The sequence below is a fragment of the Acanthopagrus latus genome, chromosome 4 (genome assembly GCF_904848185.1).
Source record: "Acanthopagrus latus isolate v.2019 chromosome 4, fAcaLat1.1, whole genome shotgun sequence".
Lineage (NCBI taxonomy): Eukaryota > Metazoa > Chordata > Actinopteri > Spariformes > Sparidae > Acanthopagrus > Acanthopagrus latus.
In genome coordinates, this window is record NC_051042.1 from 23,364,183 (window position 1) to 23,384,659 (window position 20,477).

At 43.3% G+C, this 20,477-nt stretch overlaps 1 protein-coding gene across 2 annotated transcripts in view; it reads left to right on the top strand.

The window, feature by feature from the left end:
* si:dkey-234i14.2 (heterogeneous nuclear ribonucleoprotein C) overlaps positions 1-20,477 on the top strand; it is a 42,562-nt gene that overhangs the window by 1,826 nt on the left and 20,259 nt on the right. For both annotated transcript variants that reach the window (XM_037094330.1, XM_037094331.1), the window contains exon 2: positions 4,758-4,833. In XM_037094330.1, coding sequence (XP_036950225.1) covers positions 4,758-4,833 — 76 coding nt within the window. The remainder of the gene's footprint in view (positions 1-4,757; positions 4,834-20,477) is intronic.

A 20,477-nucleotide genomic window follows, 5' to 3' on the forward strand; every position in this document is an offset into this window, starting at 1 on the left:
AAATCAATTTAGCAGCCCCTGTTGTCCCAGTTAAAATGATTGTCGCAAAGGCGTTCTGTCCTAATTGCACAATTGTCTTTTTGTGTGGAAAGATGTGTGAACGTTAAATATTCTTAGATTGACACGCCACCGAAAATAGATGTGTCACTCGTCAGCGCAAGCATTTCTGCTCAGTTCGGAAATTAGGTGTTTGATTCAGACATTAATTGAAAAATATCTAAAAAAAAAATTAAAAAAACAACCAAAAAACAAAACAAAACAAAAAAAACAACATAACAAGTCAGAATGCAGCTCAGCCTCATCGCGTGGCAAATTACCGAAGCGGGGGGGAGAAAAATTTAGTGATGGCTTTATCTGATCTCCCGCTCATCAGTAGCTTCAAAGTGCACAGATTAATACAGCATGAATTATATTTTCTGATACACGCTACCGTGTTCGCTATTCAAGGCAAATTATGTTGGCCCTTTTCCAAACTGCAGGAACGTGTGCGTGTGTGTGTTTTGCACGTGTGGCTGTGCACGAGCCTCTTGCCAAAAAAGTCTGTGAACATAAATTACATGCAGTGCACGAAGCCTTCTGCAGAGTCTGACAGTCTCAGTGTTCATTCTTGAGTTTTACTGTTGCATACATGAATCACCTGAAGCCTGACTATGAGTAAAAGAAAATTAGTGAGCTACTTAACAGACCCCTGCAGAGAGGATGTCTCTTTAGTGTAGACAGGGGAGGTGAAAGTGCAGATTCAGACAGAGGAGCTTTCCTGCAGCTGGTGGGGAGTTCAAGGACACTTCAGCAGGGTGGATGCTGACTGACTGGGGTCTTCAAAGGCCGTCCGGTCAGCCGAAGCACTCAGCCCTTTCAGGCCTCCTGTGGAGACTCTGAATAATTTAGAGTAAGAAAGGCTTTTGCACGTTGTTTCTGTGTTGTTGTGTTTCCAGGTAGTGTGATTAAGCCGGCTCTCACTTTGGCTCGGTATGAGGCGACGCTCTGGCACTCGGCCTGACATCCGCTGATACAAAGCGCAGCGACAGACTGTAGACCGAGGCAGAGGCTGAGGCTTTACAACTCATTATGGCTGATTGCATGTGACCTTGATGTGTCCTCTGGTGGCCCTCGCTTCTATTTTACAAACATACTATTTGTTAGATTGCACTGCTGTTTGTTTTCCGTGCGATCTATCTCTGCTATTTTTAGCTGGAGTCTCTTGGGCTTGTCCCTGATTCAGCTGGTCTGTAATGAGAATCATGAAACACAACCCATGACAATGATACTATCACCATTCATGCAATTTTGAGATACGCAAAATTGTCTGTAATGCATCCAAACATCTGTGTTACTAAAGAGGAAAACAAACCACTGGAACCCCAAAATAATCAGAAATAAAAGGGTCGAGAACAAATGCGTTGTACCATTCCTGTCGTTTTCACGTGGTGTTATAGACAACTGAGAGGAAACAATGTGCAAGTGTACAAAGCTGAGCTGTTTCAACACACATAGAATGAAAACATTTCATCATACCTTTGACAAATAATCAATGTTGGAGCCAAATGCCTTTTCAATTCCTTTCCAGCTTAACAAACACAGCATGAAAAGAGGGATTTTTGGCAGTAAGCAGTGGTGGAAATTCAGATTAGCAATCTGTTTTCTCATGCAGTAAAAGATCAACATTTTTAAAAAATGTGGTAGAATGAAAAGCCTTATTTTTAAAAGGAAACCAGTGACAACAAAAGATCATATATTGGTAGAAACACTTTACTACCTCCATTTAGCCTTTTATATAAACATAATTTATGTAGCCTATGACACGTTTTGACAAAGGTTTCACAAAGTCCTCACAGGCAACTTGGCAGCCATCTTGACAACCAACGCCCTGGGCAGTTATCTCAGGCTAAGAAGACCAGGCCTCTATCTTGACGAATGGGGAAACAATGAGATCTTCACTTTTAATGGTCACCTGGACGTAAAATCATAATAAAAGTTTGAAAAGTTATTTTTGTGATGCCAACTTATTTTACAGCTCAATCAAGAGTGGAGACCACAAAGAGATTCAATGTCAGTGTCAGCTTCCTCTCTCTTCCCCTTCCTCCGCGCTTATTTTCCCGAATCGTTTTGAAGCTGTCGTGAATATCAGCTGTGTGCTTCCATCAGTGCAACAACAAGACTGGCTGATATCTTTCCTGGTTTGGCAGCTATATAGCATGCTATTGGCTTTTGCAGGGAAGAAATATCCAACATAAGGCAGCCATCTCTGGCGTCGCAGACTTTGCCATTCAAAATGCTTTGAATGGTGTGTCTCCTCTCCGGTTGTGAGCAGATGTGTTTAATTAATTTGTTCATCAGAAACAGCACCAATAATATGACATATATCTTCATGGGAGAGGATTAAGTAATTTTTTAAGAAATACCCAATATCAACCTTTGCATACGGCTGCATTGTTATAAACTACTTATGAATTGTTGATGAAGGTATAATAAATGCCATATAAGAGGGTTAAAGTAAAAATATAAATAATGGGAGGGGGAAAATTAACAATTGCCCTACAGCAGCAAACATTAATCACCATTATCATCACATTCATCATTTACACTGTCAACACATGCAGTTTCCGAGCATGATGTTGGTTATCACTGCAGACATGTGCCTGAAATGATCTTTATGTAGGTCTCAGTGTTTAAGTAGCCAAGTGGGGGAAGAGAAAGAGCAGCCCAGAGTTTGCAGTATATGTGGAGAAAGCCTACAACGAAGAAGCAGATTTCACCGTATTGGGTTTAGTTAACCAAAATAGCGGTCTGACTGCCTCCTGAGGTTTTGCTCCTGTGGAGCAAGACAACTGCGCTCAGCAGCCTCCTCCATCCTCTTCCTGTGTAATGACTCCTTCACGCAGTCAATCATGCAGTTGTCACGTTGCTCAGCAAACACATCATAAAACTCAGTTTCGTTTCCCTCTGCCCTACAATCACTTCAGCACCAATCTGTGTGGATGAGGAACTGTCCAGTCTGTTATTAGAGATTATTTGCCTCATCACGTTTCAGTCTTCTGTCAGCTCAGATAAACTTTTATACACCGGTATATGAAATGTGTGGCCCTTTAGTGTTTTTATCTTAGAAACAATAACATGATAAATAGCAGTCTTTGATATTTTATACAACATGGCAAAACTGTCACAACATTGTGGGCATAGAATGGTACATTGTTCTAAGAATAAATATAACAAAGCTTGTGTAGTGTGTGTGAAGAACAAGATAGATAGATAGATAGATAGATAGATAGATAGATAGATAGATAGATAGATAGATAGATAGATAGATAGATAGATAATTAAGTTCACTTCTAATGTGTATATAGCCATTAATCATGCAGTGTGACATGGTGATGTAGTGTGATGTCCAGAAGTGGACTACTGAAAAGACATTTCCAGGCACTACAGGAGCAGTGTTTTCTGTGGGTGAGAGGAGTTTCAGATCGTTTGGACTTGGGCTTTTTAACATGCAAGATCTTTCACACGCACAAGAACCTATAAAACCCTGATGGAAAGGGAAACAACAAATACGCATAATAGCGTTCCTTTAAACCTCCATAAAACAGAGAAATGCAATTACCTTATTTAAGCTGAATTCAGTCTCTACCTTGTAATTGGTGTGTTTTTTTGTGCTGGTCTCCCTCGGTAAAGAGATTTAAATCTCAAGTGGCTTCCTGCTTGAATAAAAGTTGAATAAATAAACTAAATTCACATGTATCATTAGATGAAAAAATATGTTTGCAAAACGTACCAAAATACCGGTTACTTCCCTCCAAATACTTCCACTTGAATGCTATTCACAAAACACCCCCATCCGATTTTCTGTTTTCCTTCACAGTCCTGTGTGCATGCATCATGGTTCAGGCAGGTAACGGTTAAGGTGTCAACAGCAGGGGGGCCAGCTCCCCATCCACAGAGAAGCCGACCAGCAGGTCACTGTTTGACTATAAACTGTCAGAAAATTATCCCTGCTGCGGGAGGTAAAGGCACATACACGTGTCTAAATTTCTTTTCACACATTCAAACCCGTACTTAATTAATTGTAGCCTCCAGCCATTTGACAGTCACGCTGTGTGAGTGTATGTGCAGCTGGCCCAGTCACACTCCATTCGCCACCCATCTGTCCATGTCAGACCGGCCCCCTCTCTTCTCCTCTCCTCTACAATCCTCACCTCCTCTTTTTACTCCTGCACTTTTCCCTCTCTCCTACGCTCAGCTTTGGTAAAATCACCGCTGAGCTGTCGGCGTTTCCTGTAATCAAAATGGCTGTTGGTTAATTGGCCCGTTGGACCGTGTGCTTCAGAGGTGTTTGCAGGAGAGACACGGGGAGACGGAGAGATAGAGTTGGGCTTCTGAGACACGTCTGAAGCTGCACCGCCGAGTTTTCTGATGTGCGCTTGCAGACAGGAGACGAACATGGAGGTGAACAGCTGGCTCGGAGTGGCAGAAGCAATCAACAGAGAGTGATAGATGTGTGTGAAACTCAGCCACTGTCAGTCTGCGCTGGCCCTTCAGTCATTATCATGTCAGATGATGACAACAACTTCAATGGTTTAGGTTAATTCTGCTCAGATTAAGAGTTAGCTAAGAGTCAGATCAACATGAGCAGACACCGTGCAGGGTTTACAGGTTAGTTACTCTGAATCTGAACACTCCCACTCTGTGCTTGGTACCCGCTGCTGTGCTGTGATGCTCTTTACTGTAACACTACACAATTAATTGGTTGCTCTTCCGCACAGACATGACCATGAGTGGAGAGTTGAAGTCCAGCCGCTCCAGGGCAGCGAGCAAGAGGGCCAGCAACACCACTTACGGGTGAGTATGAACCCCACCCCACACACACACACACACACACACACACACACACACACACACACACACACACACACACACACACATTTCCACCCCCACACACTCAGAGATAATTCCGTGCTCTATTATTTGCTGCAACCCTTTATCTGTAACTCAATAGCTGCACCTCAGCGTTGCAATCAATGCAGCATTATTCGTTATTAGCCTCATACCAGCCGTGTATGTTAGCTGCTATCGATTTTGGCCATAGGTGCTGTCTCCATCGGTCAATGTTTTAATCTATCTGTTGATGTAGTGCACACATATGATTGTGGCTGATTACTGTTTATTGCAGGCAGTTCAATACTGGAGTGCAAGAGCTACACTAACATCACCCGTGTGCTCAGATAGCCGGGGGAGGGAATGGAGGGCAGTGGGGGAGACGACAGTGTGTGTGTGTGCGTGTGGGCATGTGTGTGTGTGTGTGTGTGTGTGTGTGTGTGTGTGTGTGTGTGTGTGTGGTGGCTTGTTTAAATTCATTCATGCCTTCATTACTCTTACCTCCAACTCTATCCTTGAACTGCATCTCTTACTGGAGCTGCAGCTCTGTGGACTGGAGCTCCTCTAATGAGCATAAACCACAGGAAGAACTGTGTGTGTCTTCGTGTGTGTGCGCGTGTTTGAGTAGATTCTCATTTCCTATGCTGCATTTCATTGTATTCGGAGCTTGGAAAAAGGAAAAGTGCAACAGAATGGTCATCCAATTTGGAAATCCCAGAAACATCCACCTAGAATGACTTCACCGACATCAACACACATGACATCGCAGCAGTGTGGTGACACACACAGTGAACAATTACCTTTTACCATCTCATCACTCTTGACTTTGGGTTTTGAAATTTGCTGCATCAAGAACTATGTTGTTGTCAAATTCTGTTCAGTTGATTTACGCCTGACCGAAGTCATCGAGAGCAGGCTGTCGTCTGTTAAAGGCTCCATATGTAGGAATGTTACTTACTGGGAGGGGAGTCATCCAATGCAGATCGAGGTGACGTCTGAACCAATGGGTCTTGAATCTTTTGTGGAAGATGGCGAGTGACTCCGCTGTCCTGACATTGGTTGGGAGCTCATTCCACCACTGAGGCGCCAGAACAGAGAAGAGTCGCGACATTGCTGGGCGACCTTTATTTTCTCTAGACAAGAGAACCGAATGTGTAATAACGTTAACTGACTCATTACTACAACACTGTTTGTTTGGAGTGTGAATTTCGTGAAGGTGGTCAGTTCTGTGACAACGCACCTTTGTTATCGGTGCTGCTGTAGTTGCTCGTGAATTTCATAGACTTTCCATTTGCACATCTGTTTGCTGCTGGCGTCCATGTTTGCAATGCATTTAGATTGGAAGTCGAGAATATCGACCTCTGACTTGCAACGGATTGCATCAATAGCTCTTACTCCACCAACAGTGCATCTGCTCCTATATGTCCTCTGGAAGTCCATATAATGTCCTTTATATAACAAAGGAAGTAGAAATGACAGGCAAGGTTTGTAGAAAATGCCAACTTATCAGAAAAGAGAAAGACAGATGTAAATATTTAAACATACATGTAGCTGCATCTACCTAATAATAAAATGGTGAAACGCCGCAACGTTACAGGCACACAGCGCTTTTGCTGACAATGGAGATGGTGAGAGGAGAGATACTCATATCAAGGCAACAGGAATAAACACAGTGAATAATGAATAAATACTTCGCAGGACATCCACCCCAGGAAAAAATGCAAAACAGGTACAGAAAACAAACCAGAATAGGAAATGAACATTAACAGATGTGATTATATTAATGCTGACTTGTTTATCTCTCGCCTAATCATCAAATATCATTTTTCTCCATTACTGGAACTCCACATATGTTTCCAACTCCACAATATAAACTGTTATTTTTCCATTCCTGGCAGCTCCATTTACTGTCCCTCCAAGTACGTAAAGGTATAAATACTGCAGCATGGATCATTTTATATTATGATCCCAGCATGTCCTTCAAAAGAGTTAATCCAGCTTTCTGCCTGCCCTCCCTCCCTCCTCCTCCTCCTCCTCCTCCCCCTCCTCCCCCACCCCCTCTGACCATCTCTGCCTAAACCTTAAACCACCGCACGTTATTACCCATTTCACCATGTAGTTATTCAGCAGCATGCAGCCATGCATTAATGAGGTTACTCATACAACAGACACACACACACACACACACACACACACACACACACATAATGACTAACCACAAATGGAACACACCTGAGGTATCAGCCCTGATATATTCCAGGCCTGCTTGATTTTTCGCAGAGATGACATGGACTTTAAGCAGACCAACTCGGCTTCCTGTAGCCATTTATGGTCACATCCAGTCGAATTAACGAAGCTCAGAAGCTGTGCTGACTGAACAGACCTTCAGCCATGCTAGCAGCACTGCGAGGCTTAATCAGGCACAGAGATGCTGTGAGCTAAATGCTAACATCAGCATGCTAACGTGCGCGCAGTGACATTGCTGACATGCTGATGTTGGGTAGGTATAATGTTGCTCAGGATCGCTATCTTAGTTTGTGCTCATTTTTGCTAATTAGCACAAAGCACCCATGAACCTACTGTTAGTGTTGAGGCCCCCCCCCAAAAAAAACCATTGACAGGACACTTAAAAATGCAAACCAGCTATAACTCTTTACATTATAACTCGTTTATAGTTGTAAAAACACAGGCGAACACTCATTGTGGCACTCGTGCAGGAACACCAAAGTGTTAAGATACTTTGCCTGGACGCTATTTTTTTTTTGTCTGCAGATAGTGGATAGATAGATGTTGAGATATTTTTCAGTCTGTGGGTCACCAAAGTCAGGAGGGTTAATCCTCTGTGCACCATTAATGTCCATCTAAAAAGCTGTTAAGATATTTCAGTGTGGGCCAAAATGGGCTGACAAACGAACATCACCATCATTAGAGCCACACCTATACAGCATCAATGTGTATATAATGTACAACGGCAAACATAAAAAGTGAATTAATCGGTTTTGTGTTTATTTGAAGGCCGCATCTGAAAGTGTTGTTCTTTTCCCTTCATAGCACCACATAGATTTTTAGCTATTGGCAAAGTGAGAGATATGAAATATAGGACAGGCCAATCTCCATGATCATTTCCCACAAACAGAAACTACAGCACAGTTAACATCACAAATGTAAATCATGTCGAGACAGCCACCGAAAACCTCTCTGTCCAGACTCCAATAATCCTGTTCTGTGCTGCTGGCAGCAGTGTGCCCCGATCCTCCCTCCTCCCACTCCTCTCACAGAGCCGGCCAACAAACACTACTGCCTGTGGCCTAGATTACTTTGTGAGCTAACTTTCCAACTCATGTCAAGACGCTGAAGCAATATAATCTGCTCATGCTCACCATACGGGATGCCACCATTTCTGAACTGTCATTCCTAGAAAGTCAGATTATCAATTCACATTCTCTCCGGTTCAGCAAAGAAAACAAAATCAAGAATGTCTTTTTTGTTGTCCAAGTCATTGTTTTTGTCTCGTGATAGTTAGCACAATTTATGCCCCTATTCCTCTCTTCCCGCTGCCTCCCCTTCATATGTCTCCCCCCAGGGTATTTGCTTCAGAGCGACCCTGGCGACATAAGGGTTTTGTCATCATTTATCGCCTGCGCTCTCTTACTGCCACAGGTCTCCTCTAGCTTGGCAGTACCCAGCTGTGGATGGAGGGATGGGGGAGAATGAGTGGCAAGTGTTTCATGGCCCAGATGCTGCTGCTGCAGCCGCGGCCTCTTTGTGCTCCAGTGCACTGCGTACAAAAGCTCAGTGTACTGTGTGGCCTCTGTAAAGAGGCTCAGGTGCCAGACGAAGAGCCCCAGAGGTGTTTGTGAGTGTGTGCGACCCACTTGGTAGAATAAACATTGGGACTGTATATTTCTGTAAACAACGGATATGTTGAAATTTTACGTTTCTTTAGGTTGCAATTTTATGTTCTTCAACTCCCTTCTTATGGTCTGTTTAGATTTATGAATAAAAGAGCCCTGCTAGGGTTAGGAAAACATCATGTTTTGGCTTAAAATACCTGTTTTGGTTGCAACAATCATGGCTAAAACTACTCCTTAAAAATACACAGCAGATTCAGGCAATCCTGAACTGGGGTCACTGACTTGCCATCTTTCTCACCTAACTCCTCCACCATCTCCTCCACCTCTCGATATGAAGGTCAGGTCATAGACATGCAATCCGAACGTGAAATGTGATTATTGTACTTAAACTGTCACACGCATGAATACAAACATATCGGCGGCAGGCAGAAAATGTTAACTGACAACATTTTCTCCTGACTGTACTTATATCTCAGTGACGAAGGGACTGACCTGAACACGGAGCGACTGAGCATCTGGTATTTTCGGCTGTGCTTCATTCTTGTCATAGCCTCTCATCTGTTTTAATTATCAGAGGGGCTGGTCGTGGAGAGGGGTTTGAGTTAGGATGGAAACGATGCAGCGGGCCCATCTGTCATATAGGGCTCAAAGAGGCTAACGGAGGCGGGACAGGTGGAGGCATCATGGTGTGAACTCTGCCATTGTCCGTTGAGCAGTGGGTGACGATGTCCTGTCTGTGTCTGCAACAACTTAAGGACTGATCTGACATCAGATATTACATGGATACAGGTGAGGGTGACAGATTGGTCACATAAGAGTGTCAAGGCAGCTGAAAAAGATCATTATTGTTTATTATTACTTGGGTCTTTTTTAAACCATTTATACTAGTTGTGATAACACTCTGCAAACCATGTTAACTGCTGAGGCTTGGGAGTCGGATCAACATAATTAAAAATAAATCTATTTGGGTTTAAAGAAAGTCATACTTATTCTGAAGAGAAGGCAAAGGTGAAGGGAGAGATTTCAACTGTCAGGATCATAACGGTCCATCACACTTTACAGGCTGACCTCCTTTTTGAAATTTGACTTCCTTGTACTCGCCTTATTTATGCAGATGGTGAAACGACCGTCTGATCTGTTTCTTACCCCCATTAGACTTTGTAATGTTGATGCCGTGATATGGAGGACTGAACCTGTCAAAGAAAGAAACAAAAAAAAGTGAATATGCCTTTAAATGCACCAAAAATAATGCTGAAAACAGGCATTTCCATGACATAATTTATGATATAAATTAATATTTCAGTTTTAACTTGCTTTTATATTTATTTACCTTTGTCTTAAATCCCCTATTTATTAACTTTTCCATTATATTTTCCCATTTGATTTATTCATGTATTCATTTTACAAAAAGGGAAAAGAATAGGTAGGTTGTGATGAACCAGAATGATCATTTAAGATTTTTATAAGAGGCATTATGGCAGTTTAGAGAACAGATATGTAAACTGTAGCTTCTATTCTCAAAACAGTGATAATGCCATATGCATCCTTTTCTTTTCTGAAATGAGTTTGTATTTTTAGTCATACCTCCTTTCATCCTATCTCATCTGTTGTTCCCAGCAAGGCTTGTCACGTATTTTGTCATTTGATTGTATGTGTGTATCTATCCCGAGGCTCGTCTGGCTGACATCTGTAAAACCCCCACGAGCAGCGAAAAAGCAAAGGTCAAACGGAGGCAATCTGCAGTCAAGAAAGTTCACCCGTTTTTACGAATGACCTCTTTCTGCCGGACATTTTTCTGTCACATCATTCTGATTGTCACAACACAGCTGTCCGCCAGCTGTTATGACAGCCACCCACAGCTAAATCTGTACACACACACACACACACACACACACACACAACAGCATGATCATCTTTTTAGAAATGACATAAGTGGTGTTTAAAAAGACGGTGTTGCATAATGCACAATGGGTAAGACATAACAGCTCATATTTGTATATAGTTAATGGGGCTAAAAGCACTTTAAAGCTTGTAAATACACAGCTGTGAAATAGATGCAACGCAGACGTTGATCTGCACTTTGTTTTCTGACGTCGGGCTGTGATGTGAAATGTGCAGAGGTGATCCATGCAGGATTCTAGTCTGAGTTAATGACTGCGGATGTGTGATTTGTGACTTTCAGGACTTTGTAGTCGTCTTCAGTTTGCTGACTTGGCTAGAAGTCATTTAGCATGTATTTGATATTTGATAGCTCCTGATATATTTTCAGAAAAATTGACTAATAAAAGAAAACAAGGCAAAATATGGAAGGTGGGGGGGGGGGGAAATCACATAATTCAGCATGGCTGTAGTTTGGGTTGTTCATTTATTGTATATTGAAAAGCACTTCAGAGAATACTGCTGTTCACGGTGATGGATTTCTCACCATTTAGTTTCTCCTCACAAATAGCAAGGCCGTTCTGCTTAGGTCTGCACTTTGGTAAAATGAAGTTAAATGAAGTGTGGAGAGAGTTCTGGGCCTTCGTGGCAGTGTTTTCATTTAGAGTAGCAACATTGTTCCAACCAAGTCAGACACCATGTGGCCAATCAGCTCCTGTGACTCACTGCAGAGCAGGCATGAAACCTGTTCCCCACACGCTCACGCGGGAGTGATTCGGATCAATACAGCAGGAGTCTGTGTGTGGTTTCAAATAAATGTATACTTTTTGTGTATGAATGCACCACCCGTGCCACAGATGCCTTTTGCATTGCAGATTCGATCATTGTGGATGAGAGCGTGCGTCCCATTCAAATAAATCTAAACTCAATTTTTACCAAGAAAAAGTTTGGGTTAGGATAAGAAACATTTTTATGGACCCGGAGCAGAAAAGATTAGGTGGCAGCAGCGCAATGATGGAAGTAAGTACAGCTACGAGAAGAAAGACGAAGAAATTAATGGTAGAGTTGATGATAATAAAGTTATATCAGACTAACAACTACAATACAATCTAGGAACTGTACAAGAGCATTTGGAGTCAGAGTTAGGTTAAGTGACGGTGGTATGGTTAATAGTAGAGTCTGTGATTACAGACAGTAATGACTGGATTTGTGTTTCATTACACATATACATTGACTTCAGTAAAAAGATTATTATTCATTAAATTAATGCCATTTGTCGATGGATGCTTGCAGTCTGTAGTTGACACAAGAGCCTTACAATCAACCAGATGATGCATTTTATGTCATTCAGAGGACCAGTAAAAAGAATGCAAGGCTCTCGGTGCGGGCAAAATGGACGAAAGTTTAGCATTGTTCATTCACATATACCATCAGAACTGCACTGATACAAAGCTGCATATATGCAGAGTTGCCATTTCATGATCATAATTGTACAGAATCAGTGGCAGTAAAATGCTTTTACACAGGGAAGGTGAGGAAGCCTGGGGAGCTGAAGCAGCTTTCAACAGAGTGGAAGTACTGTTGGATCATTGGACAGCACCCTGAATACACACAGAACTGGGGCGTCTGCTTCAAGCGCTTCTGACAGAGACGATCCGAACAGCACGTCCACTCCACGCAGCGACTGACCGGATGTGATTTAAGCTGCTTTCTTAAGCTCTCTTTTTTCATTACTTCCCCAACCTTCTCTGTTTCACCTTGTGTTCCTTTGAGGTTTCTTTGACTGTCCATCAGTGTTTGCCCTCACCCCCATTTGTACAGTTCATTGCATCTCACCACTCTCCGTAATGGCAAACTTTTCACCTCACCTCGTCTTTAATTGTGTTTGAATGCACCCCTTAGTTTGAACTCAGCATCCTCACACACCTTCCCTAAGTGAGACGGGCGAGAAAGCTCCCGGCCGAGGTGTCAGTTTTTCAGCCTGCTAACTATTCATCAATGCCGACTGTGCCTTCCCCTTCCACTTCAGCATCAATTTTACAGTGTAAGTGCCGTTTTTCATTTGTGCGGCCGGCTTTTCCCCTTCTGTCCTCTGTGCTTGGATGCACAGACGATGTGCTGCCTGCACTCTGCTCCCGAGAGAGGTGATGGGGGCTACTGTAGGTAAAGGTCAGTGCAGTCAGAGGTGGGTGTAATGCTGGGGAAAAGGTCACCGCGTGCAGACGAGGGAGGAGAGTGCCTCCGCTGGTTTAAGGGCTACTGCCCGAGCCCTTTGAGACAACAGAGAATAAGTGAAGATAGGAGACAGGTGGATAGAGAGAGAGGGGGGTAGTGACAAAGGAGAGAGAGAGTGATATGGATTCTGTGGACATGATGTTCTGTGGAAAAAGGTCACGAGGCAGTGGTGGCTGTGACACCAATAGCTGAGGGCGCGATAGCAAAAATCACCAGGATCTCATAACTAAAGAAGAAATATATAGCTTTCTACCCATTTTTACTGTGTGTGTGTGTGTGTGTGTGTCCATGTATTCTTTGTGCATTACCAAACCAGATGAGTTATCTGGCCTGTCCTGAAGGCTTATCACTCTGCAGAGGTCGCTCCCTCTGCTAATGAAGTCATCTCTATCCCTCGACGCTGGGAGGAGAAAGGTAAAAGAAGCAGGTGGGAAGCGGGGAGACACATAGGCATGAAAAAAAGGATTGATGCAAAAGGGTGAAAGTCGCGAAGCGGTGTGAAAAAACAGCACAGAAGGACGAGTGTGAAACAATTGAAAGAGAGAGGAGGAGATAGGAGGGGGAAGAGGGAGAGAAAGAAACAACAGCCAGGGAGACTGAGGGGTGAAGAAAAGCGAAAGGAGGGGAAAAGCAAGTGAGCACTGCACTGCGTGTCATTGGCCCCCTGGCGTGAACAATCCATCTCAAATTGATCTTCCAGCTCGGCCCAGCAGGGCATTCTGAATCAATCTCAAATTGATCTCTGTGCCAGAGGTCGGGAAAACTAGCAGTGGAGCTTATCAGAAATATAGTGGTGCTGGGAGGATCTGACAGGGAAACTTATCACACTGCACAACAGGAAATGGGCTCTGAGCCCCCGGGGCAGCAAGAGGACGAGCCTGCTCCCTGTACACACACACACACACACACGCACACACGATACACACACACAGTTTCAATGTCTCTCCGTGTACCCAACACAACCATACACTGACACATGCTCCCCAGTGTTCAGCACAGTACAGAGAGGCTGCACTGTGCATAGACACATTAACGAATACGCTCACACGCACTCTTCGCAGGCGTCAGAACGCACCCACAGGCTACGTCAAAAAATTTTAAAAAAAAGTTTGTCAGCACAATATGTCAATACATTTTAAGTTAGACAGGTGAGACTTGAGGCCTGGAGCTCTTAATAACTTATAACACATTTAATGTGTCCTCAGCAAGGCTGCGTGAAAGGCCTGAGGAAGGACGATCAATACCGGCTCGCATTTAGACCGTCAGTCAGCTTAGGGGAGCGAGCTGCCTCTCCGGGCCCAGTAAAAAAATAAACCCAGATAAACAATGGCTCAAAAGTGACTTTCACCACACAGTGTCTCTGGAAACACTTACAATCCAGCACAGGAAGTGTGGGAGCTCTTCACACACACACCACAGCTTCCTAAGCATGATAAATGTGCACTCATAAACTTATTAACCAGTGAAAAATCATCTGGCTGCTGGTATTTTGTAGACTCCATCGTTGTGTTATTGCCGCCTAGTGACCAGTGTTCCCAATTTATGTTTGCTCTGCTTTTTTTCTCACTTTTCATCGCCGCCCGGGTCACCGGATTGAAGCTGACAGCAACTTTACAGTGCACCACCAGAGACCGGGATGCACAGAAAACTAACTCAAAGTTCATTTTGATGACAGAGAGCGCCGCGAAGTGACACAGAGATAGGGCGAAAGGAGGGGAATACAGGCAATGAGAGACCGCGGTGAAAAAAAAAAAAAAAAAGAAAAAACAGAGAGCAAGGGAGGGGTTGTCTTTGAGCATGTCAGCGTTCGGGAGGCAGCAGGAGCCTTTTTCTGTGGCCTGGACTGGAAAAGCTCTCTGTCAGCACAGAGGGGTAATGGGGGTTAGCAGGGTGAATAGGGGGAGTGAAGACGAGCGTGAGAGTATATAAATAGGTGTGAATGTGTGGGCGCAAATGGTATTACAATGTGTCGGTGACCTCAGTAACTCTCTGGTTTGCAGTGAAATGACGGAGGACACATACATGTATGCGTGCTGGGATGCTGCTTTAAAGACGGATCATTAAGTGGGCGCCCCGTTGCGACTTGGTCTTCCTCCGCCATGCTGCACAGTGCTCTAGCACTATTTTATGCTGAATATTTCATTCAGCGAAAACAAGCCAGACCGTTTTTTTGACCTTTGGTCTCCATGCGGGACACACACATGCACACACACAGACCTCTGAGTCACCTCCCTGCAGCTTTACGCTCCATTTATTCTCTCAGCCTCACCTGTGATACCCACTGATGAATGCCCTTCAAGTTCAACGTTCTCTCGTCGCCCCCACAACAGTGCTGTGCATGTTCACAAGAACTCGAAGTTCAGTTCACAGAAATGAGAACAAAGTAGTAGGACTTTTTTCTCCTTCTTCCTCTTCTTCTTCTTCTTCTTTTTAAACAACCTGCTCCAAGCTATTCTTCTGCAGTAGAACCTCTGACTCATTCGTCCCAAGCCCCTAACGCTGTGTTATAAAAATAATCTTTCATACACTATATAGTAAGTATCTCTGGAAAGCTGCATGTTAAAAACGCTGGCTAGCCACATTTCTGCTTATTCCATTAATGCTAATGAGGCTTCTGATACGATCATATCCCTTTTTAGCAGCATTGAAATCCAGCCTTGAACTCTCTCTTGGAGTTATTTATCCATTTCCTTTGTTGAAAACAATTATAGGTGTTGTTAGCACGATTGTTAGCAGTCCACCCACAGTCTCATGATGCCTTGGGTTGAGCTGTAACACCGCTGCATTTGTAAAGAACTTAAGCTTCTGGGCTTTTACTTTACTTGATATGAAACGTTCCCATCTTCATCTTCGCCTCATTAACTTTGTGCAGGAGTTAACGACGCTCATAAGCTCGAGCAGGGTTACGCGGGGTTCAGCATTTTGCAAAAAATATGAGCTCATTCTTGCACAACACTGTGGGTTTTATTTACATTACGTACGCACGCGTGATTGGAGTTCCCTTTGTTGACTTATTCAGAGACCTATTTCACAATAAAAACATTAACGTCCCGCAGCAGGAAAAGCAAAGGTGAAACAAATGAAAATGCTAAAAATTCTGGAGGTTAGAAAGAAGTAAATTCAGATCAATTCACCTACCAACTTACCACCTACCACTTTCCATCTCTGATACATTAGTCACCATTTGCATAGCAAAGCACTGAGAGCAGAACACGGAAATCAAACACAAATAAAAGTACGCCATCACATTGATGGAACATATCTGTAATTGCTGTCAGTCACTGTCATTAATTAATAATTTACTTATAGGCCTCCACAAAAACAATAAACAAAAATATGACACGCACTAATTGTGATCAAATTATCATAAACAGTCTGTGAAGCTGTGTAGTAATTTTCCATCACATCCTCCAAAATTTTAAATAATTTTATGTGAGCATTTTGTGCAGCTGCTCAACTCTTGGGTCTCCTGAAATATTTGCTAATGGCTGCTTTCCTACAGCAGCAGCAGCCCATTTAGTTTTTGTCTGAGCTGTACAAACACGATGTCTTCAAGCCGTACACTTGACATCTCCTCGCTTTTAATTTCTCTGCCTCCTTCAATCTCTATGCTAACAACGGCGAGGCAGATACAGGGAGGATGTTGACTTAGCATAGCTAATGTTAGCTGAGGTTAAAGTTTTGTCCGGCGAGGACGGCACACTGCAGTCTGAGGTTGACTCGGTAAATGTCAGCCCTGTCGATCACAGTTAAAACCACAGACAGCTCTCGTGAGGGCCTTTTCTGAATGGCAGCTTATTATTTGCCCCAGATCTCCTCTAAATGTTCAGATCCTCACTTGCTGTCCATGGAGAGAACTGGATTTGTTTGCTCCGTGGCTGGATGACATAGTCTAACTAGACACAGCGACACACACACACACACACACATACTCAGAGCCTTGCTATCTTTGTGACAGCGTCTTGTCTTTTTCACTTTCCTTTTGCTAGCGAGCGAAGAAGTTAATTTTAGCTCGGTGTACCCATGCCGCTTTTCCCTTCATGCAGTTGAGCTGATGTGACTTTTAGCTTTTAATTCTTCAATAATTTCAGGACAACAGCATAGTTCAGGACATGAAAACGATGCAGGGGCTTGACAGGGTTGAAAAGGCTGGAAGGATTAATTACTTTGAGGCAGCCCCGGGTAACCTTTTAACTTTGTGCTCTAAGTCGGTTTTGATGGGGATAGTCGCCCCGGTTAGAGGAAGTGTCTCGATAGCTGTGCTACCTCGTGCTCTTTACGGGTAATGGGTGGAGGGGAGGGGTCCCTGCGAGTGCCCTGGATGTCACTTGTCACCTTACCGCTGCGTAATGCTGCTAATTAGCACTAAATAGGCTGAACTCTGAAATTTCCAATTACTGCTCCCAGCGAGACCCTGAGCTTTTGATGAATGGCACCAAGTTTAAGCAGTCGGCCCTCCTGGAGAGAAGCCACACATACACAAAGATGAACACGCACCGCATCACTAACAGGCAGATGACATGTTAAGTGGGCTGCGTTAACAACTTCAGCCTCGACTGCAAAAAAGTTGGGACACGAAGATAAGAATGGAATCTTTTGCAAACAGTGTTCATTGACTTTTTTTACGAAGTGTTACCAAGCTTGTGTGTACCATCAGGTGTTTCAAAGTGGTGGACTTTCCCCATCCTTGCTTGTGGTCGAGGAAAGGTGAAGACCCAACGGCAGGCAGGTAAAGAAACAAAAGAGGGCTTTAACGAAGCAAGCTGAAGTCAGAGAATCCAAAATTCAAAAAGCAGGCAACAAAACTGACGTAAGCAGGAAGGGGAAAATCTACAAAAACCATTAGAGAAATACAAAAACTGGATGAAGAAGCTCAGGGAACACAATTTAATTGAATTTGAAAACACAACCCACAACACGTAGTGGCAAAGTTTATATGCACATAATATTCCAGTTTTTGCCTTTATTTTGAAAAAGACAATATTGCAATTGCCTGTTTACATGGCAAATGGAATATGAATATTCCATGAATATTCCCATGTACAGGCAGCTGTACATAGTTCAATTATTGTAGTGACTCACATCGTTAATTCACTCAGCACAGCAGTCATGTAAACAGGCAAGAGGGTGTGTGTTGTGTGTCGCAACAGAACCCCAGCTGAGGCACATATTCCAAATATGCCTCAAACAAGATTAATACCAGCATCGTACGTGTCTCAACTGGAAAATGCTACATCCAGAGTAAGTAATTAGGAATATTACAACAATGGAATATTCTGTTTACATGACCTGTATCACATTCGGAATATTAATGGAAATTAGTGTGCATGCAAACAAAACTAGTGACACTGCAAACATGACAGAGAAATCACTGACATGATGAACTGACAAAAGACACCAAACACTGAAATACAAACTAATCTAAGGAGGGGGTGAGGTGCTGACGGAGAGAAGTGGAGCAACACAGGTGAGGGGAATGGTTAGGGTAAAGAAGAGAGAGCCGGGAAGCTTCGAAAATCACTGGTCATGCCAACGAGGCTGATGTGAGACAGGCTGTTGGCGATTGACAGAATAGGGAGGAGCACAGGAACACAGGTGAGCAGGAAGTGGAAAGTCCAAAAACACATGAGGATATAACTACAATGTGAAACATGAAGTAACTAAACCAAAAACTCAAACCTTGACACCAACAACGAGCTTGAATTGAAGAAGACCTTTTCAAAGTTGTTAAAAAAGAAAAAAGACGAAGAAGAAGTAGCATCGCTGGTTCACTTTGTTATGTGTCGAGTTTTATGCAGATGGTTCCAAGTCACGCAGAAGAATTGGACTTATCCCACTCCAAACACTCTGCCTCCAGCAGGATTAGGCCACATTGTCGACGCAGCTTCTACAGCACATACACGTTGAGATAAACCCACAGCTATCTACATATGCACATATTTATGTTGTGCAGACATACCTACACCCACATACTGAGCGTGCACACAGAAACCAGAGCAGCACAAACACACACACAGACTGATTATACTGTATGTCTTTCGGTGATTTAAATTCAGAGGTTTAAGTTTTTGTCTATGATTTTTTTTTTTTTAATGTATTTTTAGCCTTGCTTTGTATTTCTGTATCAAACAGAGGCCAGCCAAAACCCAGCACCTGATCAGACTGGAGTATTTCAAGTATTTTTTACTGTGGCAACAAAACATTACAGTATTATTCAAATATTCACATCCTGCCCTGCAAGAGTGCTAAATGAGCAATTCATTTAAAAACTCTCTAGGCTTTTAATCACAGGAAACACCTGTAACACCGCCTGATTTGAAAGGCGGATTATGTTAATCTGTTGTTTGGACAGTCTGGGCCCATTTACAGTGAGCTCCTCTCTTGACCTGTGCTTTTTTTATCCTCCGCACAATACTTACGGGGCTTTTTCGCTTGGACCAACCGAGTCAAACTGCTGATTTGTGTTATAGTAACCAGTTTTACCTTGCCAAGTTGAGCCAAGCCGTGCCCGGCATGGACTCTCTCCAGAGTAGGGCCACCTTTGAGCAGGCAGTGGTGATGTCTGCTGACAGGTGGAAACCCCCTGTCATCCTCTCAAGCAAGCCTGTGCTGCAATTGCCAGACTCATGAAAAAAGTCTCTGTGTGTTCTGCTCTCAGCACTTCATTGATAGTAATAGTAGTCCAGATTTTTATTTCAAGTTGCTACCGGGATAATTTCCCATGCTATAATGCTCAAAAAAATAATCAGTTTCCTCACACTGTCCAGTGCTGCAGCTCTGTATTCCCCCTCTGTCTGAGATGCTTTGTTTTTAAGCTCCTCTTTCTTTGAGTCCCACCTCTGGAATACCCAGTCTGCTCTGACTGGTCAGCTCACATATGCCCGAGCCAGCGCCACCATCTCCTGTCGGCTCTTAAATTAGTCTTGAATTATGCAAATGTGTGACATGGTGACGTAGTGTGATGTCAAGAAGTCACAGAATTAAAGGCTAGAATTTGGGACGCAGCCGGCCACTGAGGTCTGGTGAACGTTAGTGAATCTGCTAAGATAACGCTAATCTTGATGTGGAAAAAGCCCAGTTGCGGGGAACTCAATGTCACTGTACACGCTTTATATTTTGTTTTGGAGCAGGTGTTTCCTCAGGTTAGATGTGTCACCTTGGTGAGCTTGGTTATTTGCATTACGAATATTGCCCTGACTCACTTTGGTTCATTGCAGGGATGACGTCTTGCTCTTTCTCTTCCTTTCTCTGCTCTAATATGAGGCACTGAAATTTTGCACTGTTTGAATAGTTGTGAATTGGTACTCAGTAGTTCCTATGTAATTCACTTGGTACCCTTGAAAGTACTGAGATCGATACCCAGTAAGTTGAGAAGCTTTAGTTGAGTCTTTAAACTCCTCAGCTGGCATGTGACTAAAGCTCAGGGGACACTGATGTTTAATAGTTACAGACTGTAATGACTTCTGTCCCTCATGGGAAAACATTTAAAATGCTGTCTCTTATGACTTAGTTGTGTCAAACTGACATTCATCACGCATCAAGTGACAATGAATCCGTCAGCCCTCCTCCATCATCGTCGGCTGGTAATGATGCTAAAAACACGGGTTGATTCATGAGGCTCGCTCATTATTTCCAACTGTG